Raw genomic sequence first — 18,607 nt, forward strand, 5'->3', positions numbered from 1 at the left:
TATCACCACCTCGGAAGCGGCTTGCTGTCCGGCGCTCCTCGCCCGGCGCCACCAGCTGTGGCGTCGGTCGCGGACAGCCCCAAAACGAACCGAAGAGGTCAGGACCGGGTCCGGGGGGTGCGGGGGATGAGTGGGAGGCGGGAAGCGGAGGCAGCATAAGGATAGATAGATAGATAGATAGATAGATAGATAGATATACAGATAGATAGGTAGATAGAGGGTAATGGATTGTACGATGGTACCAGGTGCGGATCCAAAGGAGCTATGAGCGGGTGAGCGGGCCCCGGCAGACGTACGGCAGATGTACGACAACGTCTGTCCTATCTTTACCGTTCCCGCTCCTTACCTTATCACCCCTTCACCCCCTTCTCACGATCGCCCATGTTGTGTGGTGTGTAAATCTTCCGAGCCATATGCAAAATACCCCAAGCCCTAAAACCCTAAAAAAGCTGAACCCGCTGTGCAACTTTTAGCCCGTCCCGGAGCACACACACTCACTTCCTGCTTTGAGGAATTTGGGCTTGGAAATGATGGAAGCGCATCGCGGGATGTGCCGCTCAGCTGCCTGGTGGTTGAACCGGCGGCCGCAGTTGGGGCACTGCACCAGGCTCGGGTCAGGTGCGGAGGGCACGTAGGGGATGTTGCGGATGTCCTCCCCGCGGGCGAGGGCAGCGCCCACCTTGCGCATATCCCGCATAGCTTGTCGCAGCTGGTCGCTCTGCAGAGTAGTTTGGATTTTGGCGGGGGGCCCGGGCGGGGGGAAAGGGTTTTACTTTGGGGTAAAGAGGAATTTTTGGAAGAGGCGAGGAAAGGACTTAGGGTTTTGGGGAGGTTCCGAAGAGTTAGGGAAGAGGAGAGTAGGGACGGGAAAACATGAGGAAAACGGGGCGCCGGGTACAACCTGCTGTACGACATTGTACTGCACTAGATTCCGAGTCCGCTTGGGCCTCCTAGCGTCGAGATCTGCAAATCGTGAGATCGACCCCGCAAACTGCCCGTCCGGGTTACCTGCGCCTTCCACTTCGGCTGGCCACCACCAAAACCCCGACCGCCGCCACCGCCGCCGCCGCCGCCGCCGCGGCCCATGGCGCTCATCGGTCGCGACCGACCGCCGCCTGACGGTGCCGGGCCCGCCGGCGGCACAGGCCGCTGTGCCGTACGAGGATTGTAGTACGCCGCGGCTTCGGTGCCGGCGACTCGTTTTGCTGCGCTGTTGAAGACTTTGCGCTTCCCAGCAAATACCTGATGCATCGGTGACGCATCGGTTGGTTGAATAGAAGGGGGGATCATGCAAGTTCTCAAATCCTACAATCATCAAATCTTTGCTTTGAACTAGACGTTTACGTACGGCGCTGCAAGCCGGGTAACTAGCACAAGTCCTGCCTGCAGAGGCACACAGCCTACTTCATAACAGATATGCTCGTTGAGCCTCCGTGATTGACTTAGGATTTGTTCACCGATCGCCCTCAACAACGGAATATCATCAACAGAAAATATAAAGCAACAAATGCCCGCCGGAGGACGATGCCCCGGGAAGTGGAAGCCGACCGAGAGGAAGTTTCCTCGGGGGGACACCGGGGGTTGGGAATTGGGTTCCTTGTCGTACCTTGGAACACACACGGGCGTGTTTGTCGTACGCCTGCGGCAGGAATCGCCGTCCGCAGGTTCCACACTGCACCCTGGCCTGAGTGGGGAGTAAGGAGGGGGAAGGAGGGGGAACAGCTGGGGAGGCGACGATGGGGTACAGGGAAGGTATGACTCTTGTGTGTTTGACTGCCAGCCTCAGCCTCGACAGAGTCGAACAAAATAATATTTCATGCATAGTGATGTAGTTATATATGTACCTACTACTGCATATACCACTAATATATAATATATATATATAATATAATATATATATGTATATATATAATATATAATATATATAATATATATATATATATATAATATATGTACATATATATTGTATTATATATGTACACGTTTATAATTTATATATTACATATGTATATAGTATTATATTAAGTACATCAAACCTCCAATAGTACACCACACGAAGAAGATAAAACTACCAAACAAATTATTTGAATAATATCAAAAAAAATATCATACGGTGGTGTTGTGTTACACGAAGCCCGCAAATGAGCTCGTAAAGCCCAGACGAGCCAGAAGGCTTCTGATTCATGGACCGCGAGTCAAAAAGAGGTCAAAGCGAAAGTCAAAAGAGGATAAAAACCGTTTGGAGGATTCGAACGGACCACCTGTCTTCTGTGCACCGTACGGCATCGCGATGCGGTACTCACGGGACTTCTCTCAGTCCCCATGGCCAGGTTTCCCCCCCCCCGGCCCCCCCCCCGCGTACCTCCCCTCCATCATCATCGTCGCCGTATCCCACCGCGTCAGGCGGTAGGTCGTACGACGCCTTGGGCGGCTCCGGCCCGTCGGCGGCGTAGGCGTCGTACTCGTTGGCCGCGCCGCCGCCACCTCCCTGCAGTCACCAAACATAATCATGATCAGGAGCGTGGAACACCCAGCAGAGGAGCTCACAGACAGAGCAGCCGATGAACCGGGCCGGGGGTCTTTATTCCGATGACGAGTGTGGTTCTTTTAAGGAACCACGGCACGTGCCATATTGACTCGCAGTCGTACACTGTCGTACCCGTCGTACCTGGTTCCTGTGCATCCCGCCGCCACCACCACCGCCGCCGGCGGCGGCCGCCCTTCCTGCTGCCGTCCCCGACTGCACTCCTCCCCCCCCCGGGGCCCCCCCTGCCTGCCGCAGTGGCTTCATGGGTTTGTCTGCCGTACACATCCTCTGGTGCTTTGCCAGGGCATCCGGTCTGTGCGGGGTAAAGCGGGGCAAGCGAACGCGGGGGGGTGTGTGAGGGGGTTCCACCAGGGGGAGCACCAACTGAGGTACAGAACACCGCCCACAAAGACAGCACACGACGTGAAGGTAGGTAGGTAGGTAGGTACGACAGTACGACGGTAGAAGGATGTTGCAGACAGTTGCAGACAGGAAACGACAGGCGACGTATGAAAGCAACAAGCCGCACTGCAAGTCACCCTTGCAGCAGCCAAGGTTTCATCCACCTCACTACCACCCGCCACCAGCACCCACCTCATCTTCCGGCCGCAGTTCGCGCACATCTCCAACTCCCCCGGGGAGTCCATCTCCTCCGGGTACTCGGACGGACCGCCGCCACGAACACCGCCGCCGGCAGCAGACCGACCGCCGCCGCCCCCACCCATGCCGCCGCCCCCGCCAGCGCCGCCCCCACCGCCACCACCGGGCCTGGCCATGGGCTTCTCGGCCGTGCAGGCGTTCATGTGGTGCCGTAGCGCCTCCGGTCTGCAGCAGCAGCAGCAGCAGCAGCATTGTAGCAGGAACGACAACAAGAAGAACCAGAAGAAGAAATGGACGCGTTTGTGTGTGTGTGCGTGTGTGTATGTATCTATGGATGTGTACGTGTGCTCATTCCGCCGTAAGCCTCCCCTGATGCGCATCCCCTGTGCACTCCTCCCCCCAACCCCACTTTCCCCCCCCCCACCACCACCCACACCCCCTCAACACACCTCATTGTCCGGCCGCAGTGGGGGCACGGCATGAGGCTCGCTCCGTTAAAGTACGAGAACATTCGGGAGTTGAACTCGTCGATGGCCTGGGAGGTGGTGGGCAGCGGCTGGTCTAGCTCCGGGGGGGGCGGAGGCGGCTGACGGCGCTCCTTGGGTGGCTTGGTTGCCTCCACCTTCGAGGTGAGGGTGGGTTTGGGTGGGTGTGCCGGGGTGGACGAAGGGGAAGAGAAGGATGCAAGAACGGCGGTGGAGTGAAGATGGAGTTGGAAGTTGTGAGCTAGTGGGGAGAGACAGATAGGGAAAGATCGCCACCGGCGACTCCGAAATCAGTCCCCCCCCTCTCTCTCTCTCTCTCTCATTCCCACACTGAAGCACCACCGGAACAAGTCCAAGGGCACGCTTGCTGAGGCGCACCAACCCAGACGCAGGCAGACAGACAGACAGACGGACAGACAGACGGATAACAATCCGTACACTCAGTAGGCAGACAGACAGGCGACAGGCAGACAGACAGGGACGGACAGATGGACAGACAGACAGACAGACAGGGCTTCCATAGGGCATCCAGGGCTACCTCCACACACCGGCCAGTGAGCCCACCTTGAGCCACTTTTCGTAACACCGCGGAATGTGGATGGTAAGGCTCTGACTGCCAAACTGCTGCCCGCACAGGTAACACACATAGGCGCGGGGCCGTTCGCCCTCCCGGCGAGGCGGTGTGCCGCCACCGCGCATTGGACTCGGCTGCCGGCCACCCATTCCTGCTCCGTAGCCGCCTCCGCCGCCACCACCACCACCAAAACCACCGCCGCCACCACCACCAGGCCTGCCCATCCGCGGCGCTGAAGTGGGTCGCGGTGGCGGCGGCGCCGCATGTTTGTTCGGTCCCAGGGGTCCCCCTGGATTGTCCGGAGTGCACACCTTGGCGTGGTGTTGGAAGGCATCAGGCCTGCATGCGGGCAGTGATGTAGTGGGGGTCAGGGGCTGTGGGGTGGGGAATGTGAAAACTGAAGGGGAGTATGAGCCTTGATGACGGTCAGGTTGTTTAGTTATCTATGCATGCATGTATGTATGTATGTATCACCTGATTGCAAAATCCCGAGGAATGTAAGTAGCCTCACAAGTGGCCCCACAAGGGGCACCAATTAGGCCCAGTACCCAACATGCAGGGTATGGCATGAGGGGTACGGCATGAGCGAGACATAAATTGATACTATGGAGCAATTACAGGGAAATATTATTAAATCAAATGGCAATTAAGGGTGAGGGCCACATATATAAATATTACATCAGCGCTGTAGCATGCGGTGTATGACAGCACCCCACGGCTGTCTCCATAGGGGCCCTGGGTCTCCCGGACATCCAGGGCTCAGACCCCGGGAAAGTTTGGGTCGTCCCCATTTGGGTCGTCCTCATTTGGGTCGTCCCCATTTCGATTGTCCTCATTTGGGTCGTCCTCATTTGGGTCGTCCTCATTTGGGTCGTCCTCATTTGGGTCGTCCTCATTTGGGTCGTCCTAATTTGGGTCGTCCCCATTTCGATCGTCCTCATTTGGGTCGTCCCCATTTGGGTCGTCCCCATTTGGATCGTCCCCATTTGGGTCGTCCCCATTTGGGTCGCCCCCATTTGGGTCGTCCCCATTTGGATCGTCCCCATTTGGGTCGTCCCCATTAGGATCGTCCCCATTTCGATCGTCCCATTTGGGTCGTCCCCATTTCGATCGTCCCCATTTGGTCGTTCCCATTTGGGTCGTCCCCATTTCGATCGTCCCCATTAGGTCGTCCCCATTTGGGTCGTCCCCATTTGGGTCGTCCCCATTTCGATCGTCCCCATTGTGGTCGTTCCCATTTGGGTCGCCCCCATTTCGATCGTCGTCGTTCCCATTTGGGTCGTCCCCATTTCGATCGTCCTCATTTGGGTCGTCCTCATTTGGGTCGTCCCCATTTGGGTCGTCCCCATTTCGATCGTCTCCATTTGGTCGTTCCCATTTGGGTCGCCCCCATTTCGATCGTCCTCATTTGGGTCGTCCCCATTTCGATTGTCCCCATTTGGGTCGTCCTCATTTGGGTCGTCCCCATTTGGGTCGTCCCCATTTCGATCGTCTCCATTTGGGTCGTCCCCATTTGGGTCGCCCCCATTTCGATCGTCCTCATTTGGGTCGTCCCCATTTGGGTTGTCCCCATTTGGGTCGTCCCCATTTGGATCGTCCCCATTTGGGTCGTCCCCATTTCGATCGTCTCCATTTCGATCGTCCCCATTTGGGTCGTCCCCATTTCGATCGTCCCCATTTGAGGTCGTCCCCATTTGGTTCGTCCCCATTTTGATCGTCCCATTTGGTCGTCCCCATTTGGGTCGTCCCCATTTTGATCGTCCTCATTGGGGTCGTCCCCATTTGGGTCGCCCCCATTTGGGTCGTCCCCATTTGGGTCGTCCTCATCTGAGTCGTCCCCATTTGGGTCGTCCCCATTTGGGTCGTCCCCATTTGGAAAGCAGCTCCGTGCTGACGGATGACCCTCCAAGCTAAGGTTACCGCAAGTGTGTTGGCTTTTCCCAATAATAGTACCACATAAACACACACACGCACACCTACCCATGGGCATGTACTCACCTAAATGTCCGTGCACAGATGGGGCACGACACCAGCGACACCTTGTCCCAGTACGCATACATCTTGCTATTGAACTCATCCACCTCCTCCGCCCGTGTGGGCAGTACCCCGCGCTCCAGCTCCGGTGGCACTGGTGGCAGCGGCCGCTGCTCCCGCCTCGGCTTCTGTGACTCCACCATCATCCACTTCTTCTGACATTGCGGGATGTGAACCATCAGGCTCTGACTGCCGTACTGCTGGCCGCACAGGTAGCAGGTGAAGCCCATGGGGCGCTGACCTGCCGTACGGGCCGGTGATGCAATCCCTCTGGCGCCGCCACCACCGCCACCACCACCACCAAAACCACCGCCGCCACCACCACCAGGCCTGCCCATCCGCGGCGCTGAAGTGGGTCGCGGTGGCGGCGGCGCCGCATGTTTGTTCGGTCCCAGGGGTCCCCCTGGATTGTCCGGAGTGCACACCTTGGCGTGGTGTTGGAAGGCATCAGGCCTGCATGCGGGCGGTGATGTAGTGGGGGTCAGGGGCTGTGGGGCGGGGAATGTGAAAACTGAAGGGGAGTATGAGGCTTGATGACGGTCAGGTTGTTCAGGATCGCGCGTGGGGTATAGACAGGGGTGGGGAGGCCGTGCCATAGACCAACCCATGGGACGGGGGACATGGGTAAAGGTTCCGAAACAGCCAATCCAACCCGCCTGCGACGTGCGGATGAGACATGAGGCACTCCGGGATATAGGCGGCTCAGATGTGGCCCGATGGGGTAGGTGGTGATGGTGGTGTGGGCGGTAATGGTGGTGATGGTGGTGTGGGCGGTAATGGTGGTGATGGTGGTGTGGGCGGTAATGGTGGTGATGGTGGTGTGGGCGGTAATGGTGGTGATGGTGGTTTGGGCGGTAATGGTGGTGATGGTGGTGTGGGCGGTAATGGTGGTGATGGTGGTGTGGGCGGTAATGGTGGTGATGGTGGTTTGGGCGGTAATGGTGGTGATGGTGGTGTGGGCGGTAATGGTGGTGATGGTGGTTTGGGCGGTAATGGTGGTGATGGTGGTGTGGGCGGTAATGGTGGTGATGGTGGTTTGGGCGGTAATGGTGGTGATGGTGGTGTGGACGGTAATGGTGGTGATGGTGGTGATGGTGATGATGGTGGTAGTGATGGAGGTGTTGGTGGTGTGTTGGTGTTGCACGCGCACTCCAGAGGCTGGCGGTACACTGCCCACTCCAGCCCCGCTACATTCCCCCCTAACAATGCATCTTACAAAAAACCGCAGTGCATGTGCTCCAGCCTTACGGGGTCGCTTGTGGGTGCAACAACAACAACAGCAACAACAACAACACAACACACACATCGACAAACGGGCACACACTAAGCCGGCACGAGCAAGACCTCCTCCGGCTCTCATCCCCACATCCGCACAGCCTACCGTTCTGTCAGCCCCTAGGCCCCTAGGGAAAAACACTCCCCAACTATTCCTCCTCAACCTGCTGTTCGAATTTTGAACCGTCCCTTCCCCCTTAAATCCAAAAAACATTACTTGGGCAGTTTGAATTTAAACCTCCCCTGCGCCAGGCAGTCAAAGGATCATGTGGTTGCCCGCTGCGGAGGTACCTACCTAGCACACGCAGCAGAGGCGACACCCATCCATCTACCCACCCACCCACTGACAAACCTAAACGACCGCCTCACCTACCGACCCAACCGTCCAGGTCTCTCACCTAAGTTAAGTCTTACCGCACGGGTGTTGCTTTTTCCCAACAACAACAACACCCACAGAAGTACGCGCACACACGCACACACCCACCCATGGGCACGTACTCACCTAAATGTCCGTGCACAGATGGGGCACGACACCAGCGACACCTTGTCCCAGTACGCATACATCTTGCTATTGAACTCATCCACCTCCTCCGCCCGTGTGGGCAGTACCCCGCGCTCCAGCTCCGGTGGCACCGGCGGCAGCGGCCGCTGCTCCCGCCTCGGCTTCTGCGACTCCACCATCATCCACTTCTTCTGACACTGCGGAATGTGAACCATCAGGCTCTGACTGCCGTACTGCTGGCCACACAGGTAGCAGGTGAAGCCCATGGGACGCTGACCTGCCGTACGGCCCGGTGCACCGCCGCCGCCGCCGCCCCCGCCGCCGCCACCACCCCAGGGCGAATTTACACTTCGACTTAGCTTGGCTGCAGAGTAGACAGCCTTGACCTGTACGACAAAACGGGAAGAGCTCCTTCATTCATAAACCCTGCATGTGGTGAGCGTTGTTACTGTGTAACGCCCACCGCAGTGTAACGCTCACTTTTCAGCACATGAAAGAGTGAATGGACGGTCAACGTGTTACCCTGATCCACCGGTCGAAGCAGACCACCGGTACAGTACTGCCCGCCCCGAAACACACCACATGCAGACGTACGACACGAGGTTGGGAGGAGGACGGAGCCCTGAGAAGGTCAATATGTGGTTGGGCTATGATTGGTTGGTACGGCAATGAGTGGTTGGGACTGCATGAGTTTGTGAAGTCGCACCGGGTGCTGGCTTTTGGGGTTGGTCGGGGCTCTGCTTTGCGGGGGCGAGACAGACAGACAGACACACAGACACACACACACACCCCTGCACGGGTCCCCAGCGACCAGCCCTCCCCTTCCTGATCGTACTCCTACGCTACCCCCTCTTCCTCCGGGAGAGATCCCCACTTTGGATCTTGGATCTTGGACCTCGTCCAAACCCCAGTCTCTTCCCTTCCCCCCACAGAAGGAGACCACCTTTCATCCCTCCCTCCCTCCCTCCTCCCTTCCATTCCTCCCACCTCCAGCTAACCCCCCTCCCCATCATCAGGTCCGCTCCCGCTCCCTCTCCCATCCCATCCCCAACTTCGTAACGCCCCAGCTCTGTCTGGCAATATGCCAGACAGAGAAGGTACGGCCGTATGACCCGGGAGGGGAGTTGTCGTACCTGCGCCAGCCGCTGCGAGAGGGGCACCTTGGTCCCGGAAGCCAACCCGGCTCCCGATCCAGACGGCCGCTGGGCAGCACCTGCAACGAAGGGATGGGAGGCGGTTGGCGGTTGGCAGTTGGCGGTGGTACGGCGGCAGGGATAGGGCCGGCCGGGCGGGACAGTGGAGACGGAGGGGCCTATTGGTAAAGAGGGCGCGCGCTGTATGGGGCCCGAGACCGGACCGGGGCTGGCGCCGGGGCCGGCGGTGCACGGCGGTCCCGTCCCGCCCGGAGGACGAGAGTCATCGCTGCAGACGTATGAGTCAGCGGTCTCTCGCTACACAACCGTGGTAACACCCGCTCGATGGGGTACATACATACATACATACATACATACATACATACATACATACATACATACATACATACATACATAAATAGCGATCTTTGGCAATAAGGCGTGTGCGACTTTTTGTATGCCCGTGCTCTTGCATTGCGTCACGCCTGCCGCCATACCGCCCTGTTCTCGTTAACCCCCCTCTCTGCATCAAATCTCTCTAAGGGGGCCCCGCGCTTCTTTGGCCTTTTGCCCTCCCTGGACAGACCCTGCTGACCCAGGATTGCTTGAGCGAGCCATGGGGCGTGGGTCGTGGGTTGGGAGGAAAGGTTGGGCGAGCCGCCGGGGGGATGTTGGGAGGGGGGAGTGTGAGACCAGGGGCCGCGAAGCCATTCCCCCGATGACGGCTGTGCATGCTTACCTGGAAGAACGACAGCATTGCCGGAGTTGCAGCTGTAGAGCGCGGCGCCCGACTGGCTTGCACGCTGGCCATAGGCTTGGGAGCTGGAGGGACGCGCCCCGGGCTGCTGCGAGTAAGAGTCTAGGACACCTCTCCCGGAGGTGGGGTTGATTGAGCCCGTGCTGTTCCTTACAGATTGCTGGCGTGACAGCGATTGCTGTCGCGCGAGGCTACCGCCAGTAGCGTACGGTGAATTATTGTAATCCGAATAATACATTTATTAGTATTGTATGGTTGTGAAATTTCCTGCTAATAGGACATGCTCGCTGGCCGAAGCACTAGCGTGTAGAAGAAGGTCAGCGGCCGTAGACAGATGCGAGAGTTTAGGTGCGAAGATGGTTGAGTAGCTTAATGATTACTTGTTAAAGATGCCACATAATAGTAAGGCCTTGCTGCAATAGCTTCGAAGTGCTGCTCGCGGTGAGTCAACCGGTGTCGCCAGCAGCAGAAATAAGTTATTCAAGGCAACAATCGTTGTAGTAGTAGAGCTTGATGCTACGCATGAAGCAGCGGCGGTTGCGCGACACAGCGACACGGTTGCCGTTCACGGTACGGTGCAATTTTGCCATCAAAGCTCTAAACATCTCCATAATAAGCATTTAGAAAACGGCATATCCTATAGGATACTTTCTGTAATAAGGTTAAGCCAAGTTGAAGGTTGTTAAGATAACACACCAACTGAAAAACGGGCGGACTCCTTGAGGTCCAAGGAGGCCCTTGCGTGCGTTACTTTGAATTGACATCCGTAAGAAATAAAAACCATTTTCTAGAAAGACGATGTGCTTTCCGGTCCAAAGCTTCAGACCCGAAGCGAACGACATTTGCTTCACACAGCTCCCACCTATCCTATTATCGGGTCAGGGATTATCACTACCTGAGACAATACCTGAACATGAATAGGAAAGGGCTTTGGTATTACAATCCCCAGACGACGGAAATGGCCTTTTCCACTCAACCTCTGAGCGTGCCGCGCCACCAGCGGCGCGATGGCCAGCAAAGCAGCTCTTAACATGGCCGATGGTATAAAGCGGCGGCAAGCGCCTTGGATGCTCATCCATGGTTGTGTATCACACCAGTACGCTTATCATCGTAGCGAACGTCTCCACGGTCATCCAACTATAATCAGATGAAAATGTTGTGGCTTGAGTCCCTAGGGCAATTTTGTAGACGTGCCAAGTGTGGGTTTCGTGCCGCAGCATTCTGTTGGCTTTTCGTTCGCTTTGGTTTTGTTCGGTACGTCTGCCGATCTCGCTCAAGTTGTGGCATAAATCTTGGACTTGGCAAACCAGTGTATAGCCCCGTATATTATATGTGTCCTGATCATGTTTTAAGTCTTAACGAAAAATGATGGTATCGCTGGAATCGGAAGCTCGGCAGATGTACGAGCAAACACGTCTCCTTTGGGTGAAACTACAATGGATCTTATGCACTATGAAAAGTATTCACGTCAGCTTTTTCTACACTCCTTGGCATCACAGATCACACCCAAGCCGGGCCGCATGCTTCTGCACAACTTTCCACAAAGACGCGGCGCTGCCTATCATGCTTGCGCGCATGGAAATTATATAGATTATCAATGTACAAACATACCCCACCGATTGCCAGGGCGATGCCGCGCGGTCAATGTGCAGGCGGCCAAGAAGGGCGGCGATAAGAAAGGTGGAGACAGAAAAGGCCAAAAGAAGAGCGCACTGGCCGACCTCATGAAAAAGAAAGAGGCAGCAGCTTCAGCAGGGCCAACAGTTCAGACGGCGCAGTACGACACCCCTGAGGCCCGCATGCTAGCTTTTCAAATATGCGATTCCTACTGGCGCCTCACCAAAAAGTAAGCGGGGAGAAGCAAGCAGGACGCGCTCCGCGCATGCCCAACGCCCTGCAGCCCACGGCCTTCTTTTCTTCCAAGCTTTTTCTGCGGGAATCCCCGCCACCAGCGCCCCTAGTTGTCCCTGGTCCCTTTCCTTCTCATTCCTCTGGTGACGGCAACCGCAGGTACCTTCTAGAAGGTGTGGATTTCAACCGGCTCCCCACGGTACTCTTCCGGGCGCCCTTTGCGCTGCTTGCCCACAACCGCTTCCAGGCGAGCGAGCAGTGTGGAAGGGAGGAACCAGGGAAAGGGGAGGAAGGCGGAAGGGGAGGGGGAATGGCAGACGTGGACAGAAAAGACAGCGAAGGGGGGCACGTGCCGGAAACTGCAAAGCACTGGATATCTGTATGTATGCCTGCATGTGTGCGTGTGCGTGTATGTGTGCATGCGTGCGTGTCGGTTAGGGTTCGTGCCGAACGTAGGAGGCCAGGGGAAATGTCGGAATGGGATAGGCGGCACGGCTGTACGGGCACATTGGACTACAGCCTCCCCGCCAGGTAGTTGCGATGATGCACTACCGCCTCAACCGCCATAACCGCCACCTTGGTAGTTTTACGGTTATTGTTACCCTGGTCTCTAGCCTGGTTGCCAATGCCGTGGAATGGGCTCCATGGTTTATTTCGTCGAAGCGAGTGCGTCACCTTTCGAAACACGGGCAGCAAGAATCGCCAGGTTGTGAGAACTCTTTCCGGTTGTGAGAACTTTTCGGCGGCTCCCTTGCCATCTCCATGAGTGCTCTTTGTCTGGTGCTGCGCCGTTGCCATAACCGTCACGCACGCAGGAGGGCGTTACGGACCCCATCTACACGTACGGCAACCGGTGGGTTTTCTGTGGCGGCCTGACAATTGGGTTGTCGTTTTTATTGTTTTCCCGCCAGGCGGGTTAGTAAAGGGGGGGTTGTACGGCGGAGCGCATCGACGTTTGGCGACGTCTTGAGGCGGCCTCGAAGGACGACACGGTCGGGGTTTATAAAACACAATGTGTTTTTTCCCCTCCCACTTCCCTCTCTTTCCCCCCCCCTTCCTCCGACCCGACCCGCAGTGCTGCGCTGGATCTGTTCGAAGTCACGTGGGACGAGCTGCTACAGACGCCTTCGCGCAAATCTGCCGCGGATGACCCCGACGCGCAAAAGGTAAAAGAATTCCCGTAGATTGGTCAGTTGATCAAGCTTTTTTTTGTCAGGTAGCCTGATCTTGATCCCGAAAAGATTAATTTGTTTACGCAGCCGTACATGCCGTACATGAGACCAACGGTTTGATGACAGCGCTCAGACGTAGACCGTGCATGCTCCTTTACAATCCATGCCTCCATATACCTTAATCATATTTGGGAAGTGCTTATTTCCAAATATCCAATCCAAATGCAAGTCATTAGCAAAATGTGGTTGCGGCAAAAATCGTTTTATTAATCATATACCTCACTCCAGATACCTTCACTCGCCAGTAGTTTGTCCTGTCCTCCATATACTCTCGAAAAGGAAGGGAGGGCTACGCGCTCCATTCCCATTTTTCTTCAAACCTTATTAACCAGGACCGCAACGGGCTGTTGGACAGAGCGGCGGAGACGGGGGTGGTGTCGGGCTTTGAGGTGTGGCGGGTGTCCAAGAGCGGTCGGCGCTTTAAGATCAAAGATGGCACCCTCTTCAACATCATCGATCGGGAAGGTGTGAGGTGTGGGGTTTGACACACACGCGTGCGACGCAGCCCCCCACCCCTCCCTCCCCTCCCCACACCGCAGTGTGCTGTACCTCTCCGCTTGTTCTTCCACCCCCGAGATATCGCTCGGGCGCTCGCATTCGGATTCTGTCAGCAGGAATGGCAGCGGTCGCCTGCTCAGCTGCTCCGTCATTCTCTCCACCGCAATCTGGAAACCCCCTCCCTTAGCGGCTTTTCCTTTTCCTCGCACGTTCCCTTCCCATTCAAGCCCATTTATTTTGGGTTTGAGGGGTTTTTTGCATCTAATGGTCCCACAGTCATGCCATTCGAAATGCGAAGTGAATTTCCCTTTTCAACCACCATTTTAACACCATCACCATCATCAACAACAATAACGAAGACAACAACAACAACAACTCCCACCGCAGGCAACAAGCTGGGTCAGGCGGCCGTGTTCCACAGATATGAGCTGGAAGATGGTCGCGAGGTGCAGATCACAGCGCCGCCACCGGAGGCCGAAGCGGGAACGGACGGTGTGGGTGAGGAGGAGAGTCCGGCCATCCCCAGCCCGGCGGAGATTCAGGGGGCGGAGGCGGCGGTTTCGGACCAGGCGGCGCACGTGAGGTCTCTCAAGGAGCAGCAAGGCCTGACAAATCAGGTACGGAAGGATTTTAGCCGTGGTGGTGATGGTGGTGGAGGGGACTGGGGGAAGTGGGGGCGGTCCGGTAGAGCAACGTACGGCTGGTGTGCTGCTGTACTCAAGAGTTTGACTCGCATCCGCCTGAGTGTGATTATTTGCTTTGCTGTTGCCCCATCCCTTTCCTCCACCCCACCCCATCCCACCCCACTCCTACAGGACATCCCCGTGCAGTTGGCGGTGTTCGAACTCAAGAAGCGGAAAGAGCACCTCGCCAAACTGCAGAAGCAGCTACAGGACGCGTTGGCCGCATCCTACGCCCTGTTCGACGATGAAGACGACGAGTAAGACGAGGAGTAAGTCAGAGGATCGATGTGGTGCTCGCGAGGCCGAGGAGGAAGAGGACGAGCAGGACGGCGGATTAAATGCACGACGGAAAGCGTCAACTGCAAACGTCCAGAGGAGGATTGGTGGAGGAGGGCGAGGTGGATAGGAGAGCGGGAATGTGATGACGTTGGGGTGTGGCTTCGGAGCAGTCCAGGCGACCTCCCATAGGAAGGCATACATGGCGTACAGATCACACAGCTCATTTAGGTGGTCGTGGCCGTATTCCTTGTGGTGAAGGTGCTGGCGGCGGAAAGCGCGGCGGTGAGAGAGGAGCTGTGCTGCCCCTCTGCCATTTGGGTTGATTAGCACTGAGGCGTGGCGTTGTGGGTGCCCCTCCTTCCCCCCTCCCTCCCTCCCTCCCATGAGCATGTTGTACTGCTGCTGGCAATGAAATTGTGTATCCGACCCACGATCCATGACATCGCACACGCAGGACCTGGAGGCTTTTTAAGCCGTTGTAATCTGCACATCTTTCTCCACGCCGCCTTGTGTGCTTGGCCACTGCCCTGAACCGACGGCTGCGCTGTATTTTCCTACCCCAGCAGCGGTGCACCGTCGAGAGAAAACCGCGACCCACGGGTCTTTCTGTGCGGGGTGTTTGCGTTCTGGAACAAAGGACGGACATGGAACTTCACAGACACGCTTCTCTGGATTACCTGATCTCCTGTATACGATCATTCTACTTTCTCCGTCTACAAAGCTTCTCCTGAAACCGATCCTCTCTTTGACCGGAACTATCTCCCGCGCGCTACTCCCCCCCCCCCCGCGCTATACTGCACCCTCTCCTCCCGCTTGCGCTCTCTCATCCCGCCGTGCGAACAAAATCCCCTCCGCCAACACACACATGCACCGACTCATTCACCATCTTCCTCTCTCTCTCAAGAGCATGCATGTACACCGTCCTCTCCTCTTTCTACGCACGCTTGCTCTCTCTCTTCCTGCACGCGCAGAATAGCTCATTTCCCCCCGCATGCAACCCTGTTGGTTTCCTCACCGCGACGTCCCCTCACATTTCCGTGCTCATGCAGCAGCGGCCCGATGTCTGTCTGTCTGTCTGTCTGTCTTACCTATCTGTACAACGACTCTGACACACAACCAATACCGACCGTTCAACGCTCCTAAAGCCCCACTAATATAACCTCTCCTTACACACCTGTGTGGATGTGTGTGTGTGCGTTTGTGCGCGAATATAATACATAATACATATGCCTGTGAGCTACACGGACTGTGTGCACACAGAGAACACGTCATGCACAGCGCAAATCTAGCCTCGGCCGGCGCCCTCATGTCCATGTTTCCTTCCCTCCTTTGCCTCTCAAGCACCCTCTGTCATCCTCCTTCCACATCTCACCTCCACCGATCGAACCGCATCAGACGCATTTTGCTTAGTCGAACCCAGAACACCACCGCCAGACCCACCCACACGCACACCACATCGGACAACAACGAGTCCCCGAAGTAATGCTCGATCAGGTCGTTGATGCCGAACTCTGGGGGGATGTAAGGCAGCAAGAGTGGCGAGGAGAACGAAGGAGGAGAGTAAGGAGGGGAGGACGAGGTCTAACCGGTGCAACGGAAAAACCAATCAGGCTCAGGCCGATAAGGAATGAGAAGGGGAGGCAGTTGGAAGACGAGTGCGGGAATGAGTGCGCGAGCATGACAGGACAGGGCAGGGCAGCAGCGACACGGACCCGGTTTTCTAATACAAACCATATTAAAGCTATAGAGAAAAAGGTGAAAACTACACTTATTTAAGCCAATTCTTTATTTAAACTCCCCATTTTTTTTCAAAAAATAGGCAGCGAGACCTTGTCAGTTGTCAGACGGTCGGAAAACGTCACACGCCTATGCGCTCCGCACCAGCAGCAGCACCACCACCACCATGACCCGCGCCATGACCAGCTCCAGCACCATCACACCAATGGTTGCTATGATTAGAGGACAAGGAAAACTGGCGGTTTGGTTCCACTGCTACCGCAACCAAGAGACGCAATCCCTCACCACCATCTCCACCGCACCTAGTACGACAGACCACCGCACCAAAACCCAACACTGACACGCTCACACCCACCCAAGCTGATGAAGCCCACAGCGAAGAGTATGGTCACTCCAACGGTGGTGAGGTCCGCCTCCAACTTTGCCTCCATGTCTTGCAGCAGCGTGGGGGGGAAGGGGGGCCGGTACACAGCCGCCTCCGCCAGGGACAGCGGGTGACCCGGGTCGGAGTCACACACCACCTGTACCACAAAACGAGTGAGCCAGGGATGAAGAGGAAGGGGTAAAGGCAGGGATGTACAGACAGACACACACACAAAAAAACGTACTCCAAGCTGCAATCGACATGCAGACGCGTGCAGCAGATATGTATCGCTGAATGTGTTTTGCTACAGCAGCAGCTGTAGTAGCAGCAGCAGCAGTACTAAAAGCGGCAATAGCAGCGCCAGCCGCAGCCGCCAGCCGCAGTGTAGTGTGTGCGTACCGCCGCTTTCCAGCAGGTCTGACTATCCAGTGCCATCCAGTATTATCCGATGGTGTACTATCCTGTAAAACGAGGTCCTGTACAACAGCGTCTGCAGTCCAGCCCCTAGGCCCGCCACATGCTTAGGCGTCCGTCACAGCCCTCACCTGAACGTCGCCGCTGGGGTCCGCCACCAGTGTACACATCTCCCCGTCCACATCATCGCCGCTGTCCAGTTCCAAACTTGACGAAAAAGAAGACACCGGAGAGGACAGCTCCAGCACACCCAGGTCCTGGAAGGATGCGGCCGCCGCTGTGGGCCCTAACCTCCCGGACGCTGTTGGTTGCGCGTCGCTCGAAATAGTCGCCGCCGTGGAGGCGCCAGCTGTGGACAGTATGGCAGCGCTGATACCAAGGGCTTTGGATTCCGTGGCTGCGGCAGCGGCATGGCTCCCCGCTGATGGCTCTACTGCCGACGCGGAGGTATTAGCAGTCAAGGTGGTGGTGTCGGACAGCGCCGTCTTTGGCGTCGCTGCCTGATGATGGCGCAACTCCTTTCTTGCCTGTTAAGCCGGAACAGCAGCGCGTGTGCAGGCGTGGAGTGACCGGAGATAAGTTCAGAGAAGAATGCGCACGTCAACGAGGAGAACCGTACCGGATACTGCTCGCCTATTCGCACGTGAAATGGATAGAGCACAGATATCTGCTGTATTCGCCTGCTCCACGCAGCTTCAGGGCTGGCCAAGCATGCTTGGGCAAGAGTCCTTGTCTTCATCCGACCTTGAAGTGGCCACGTCGACTGTCCTCTGCCACTAAATTCGGCAGCTGCAGATACTCGGTGAAGTTGGGCACTCTCCATGCGAAGGACCTAGCAATATATCGCCCAAGATGATAACGACTGTGCAAGGGCTTTACCCCAACATCTCGAAAGACAAGGTATGTTCATATCACAGCTAATTTAATAAAATTATGGCATCTGCAGGTTCCCGGAGTATTGTGTGACTCCTAACGGTGACAAAATACCCCTGGAACGACAACTTGTGACCCGTGCAACAAACGACAATATGTCGACGTAGCAAAGACCATGCACAGCGAAAAGAAAAATTAACACATCTCGTGACAGCGGTGCCCACGGATTTGTCATCGCAGCAACGCCGTACGCAGCATCTATGAATCTTGCTCGCTTGATAGAAGAGAGCTCTCTCTCTCTCGCTTTCATCGCATTCAAAACGACTATGAGTTGTGATTGGCTTAGGAATGGGCACATCTTGAGATATACACATTGGGCCGATAGAGAGACTTTAAACTCGTATCAACGTGCGATGTGCTTGCGAGGGTTGGTGGCAGGCGTGTTACGCCGTTTCCCAATTGCATCCATGGGACAGGTTCGTAGAATCCTTCAGATTATTTCTTGCCTCTGACAAACTTTGCGGATCCAAGAAGAAAGAAAACAGTATCTATTAAGCAGCTGGTTATATCGTGAAACAGCTTCCTAGCTGGACGAATAGATTTTTGATTCCGCTACGCAATTGCTGGCAGACATCGGCAAACGCTTCGGGCACTTCAGGGCACAGGCCTCACGGGGCCGGAATTTCGGAATTTGACCTCGTGAATTCCCAAGCAAATCTGGGCCAAATCCCAACGGGATTTGAGATTTGACCCCCAAAACAATAAGCAATAAAATAGTCATGCAAAGAT

General features: G+C 56.1%; 3 protein-coding genes across 3 annotated transcripts; 1 reads left to right on the forward strand and 2 right to left on the reverse strand.

Annotated features, from left to right (window-relative positions):
- Positions 1-2: 2 nt before the first annotated feature.
- Positions 3-10,125, reverse strand: VOLCADRAFT_87026 (uncharacterized protein; the record flags this gene model as incomplete). Its single annotated transcript, XM_002946885.1, has 13 exons — positions 3-55; positions 499-718; positions 1,009-1,242; positions 1,607-1,684; positions 2,363-2,488; positions 2,669-2,840; positions 3,122-3,352; positions 3,577-3,749; positions 4,177-4,525; positions 6,185-6,673; positions 7,998-8,383; positions 9,131-9,210; positions 9,870-10,125. 13 exons carry the CDS (start codon positions 10,123-10,125, stop codon positions 3-5), a joined length of 2,847 nt encoding a protein of 948 aa, XP_002946931.1.
- Positions 10,126-11,323: 1,198 nt separating this feature from the next.
- VOLCADRAFT_87027 (uncharacterized protein) lies at positions 11,324-14,412 on the forward strand (the record flags this gene model as incomplete). Its single annotated transcript, XM_002946703.1, has 7 exons — positions 11,324-11,733; positions 11,898-11,937; positions 12,554-12,591; positions 12,814-12,904; positions 13,303-13,435; positions 13,856-14,085; positions 14,284-14,412. 7 exons carry the CDS (start codon positions 11,324-11,326, stop codon positions 14,410-14,412), a joined length of 1,071 nt encoding a protein of 356 aa, XP_002946749.1.
- A 572-nt stretch (positions 14,413-14,984) lies between these two features.
- Positions 14,985-17,684, reverse strand: VOLCADRAFT_116195 (uncharacterized protein; the record flags this gene model as incomplete). The annotated part of the gene is made up of 5 exons (XM_002946886.1): positions 14,985-15,036; positions 15,803-15,941; positions 16,523-16,688; positions 17,077-17,472; positions 17,565-17,684. 5 exons carry the CDS (start codon positions 17,682-17,684, stop codon positions 14,985-14,987), a joined length of 873 nt encoding a protein of 290 aa, XP_002946932.1.
- Positions 17,685-18,607: the final 923 nt, after the last annotated feature.

The sequence above is a fragment of the Volvox carteri genome (assembly GCF_000143455.1).
Source record: "Volvox carteri f. nagariensis unplaced genomic scaffold VOLCAscaffold_4, whole genome shotgun sequence".
In the NCBI taxonomy this organism is placed as follows: domain Eukaryota; kingdom Viridiplantae; phylum Chlorophyta; class Chlorophyceae; order Chlamydomonadales; family Volvocaceae; genus Volvox; species Volvox carteri.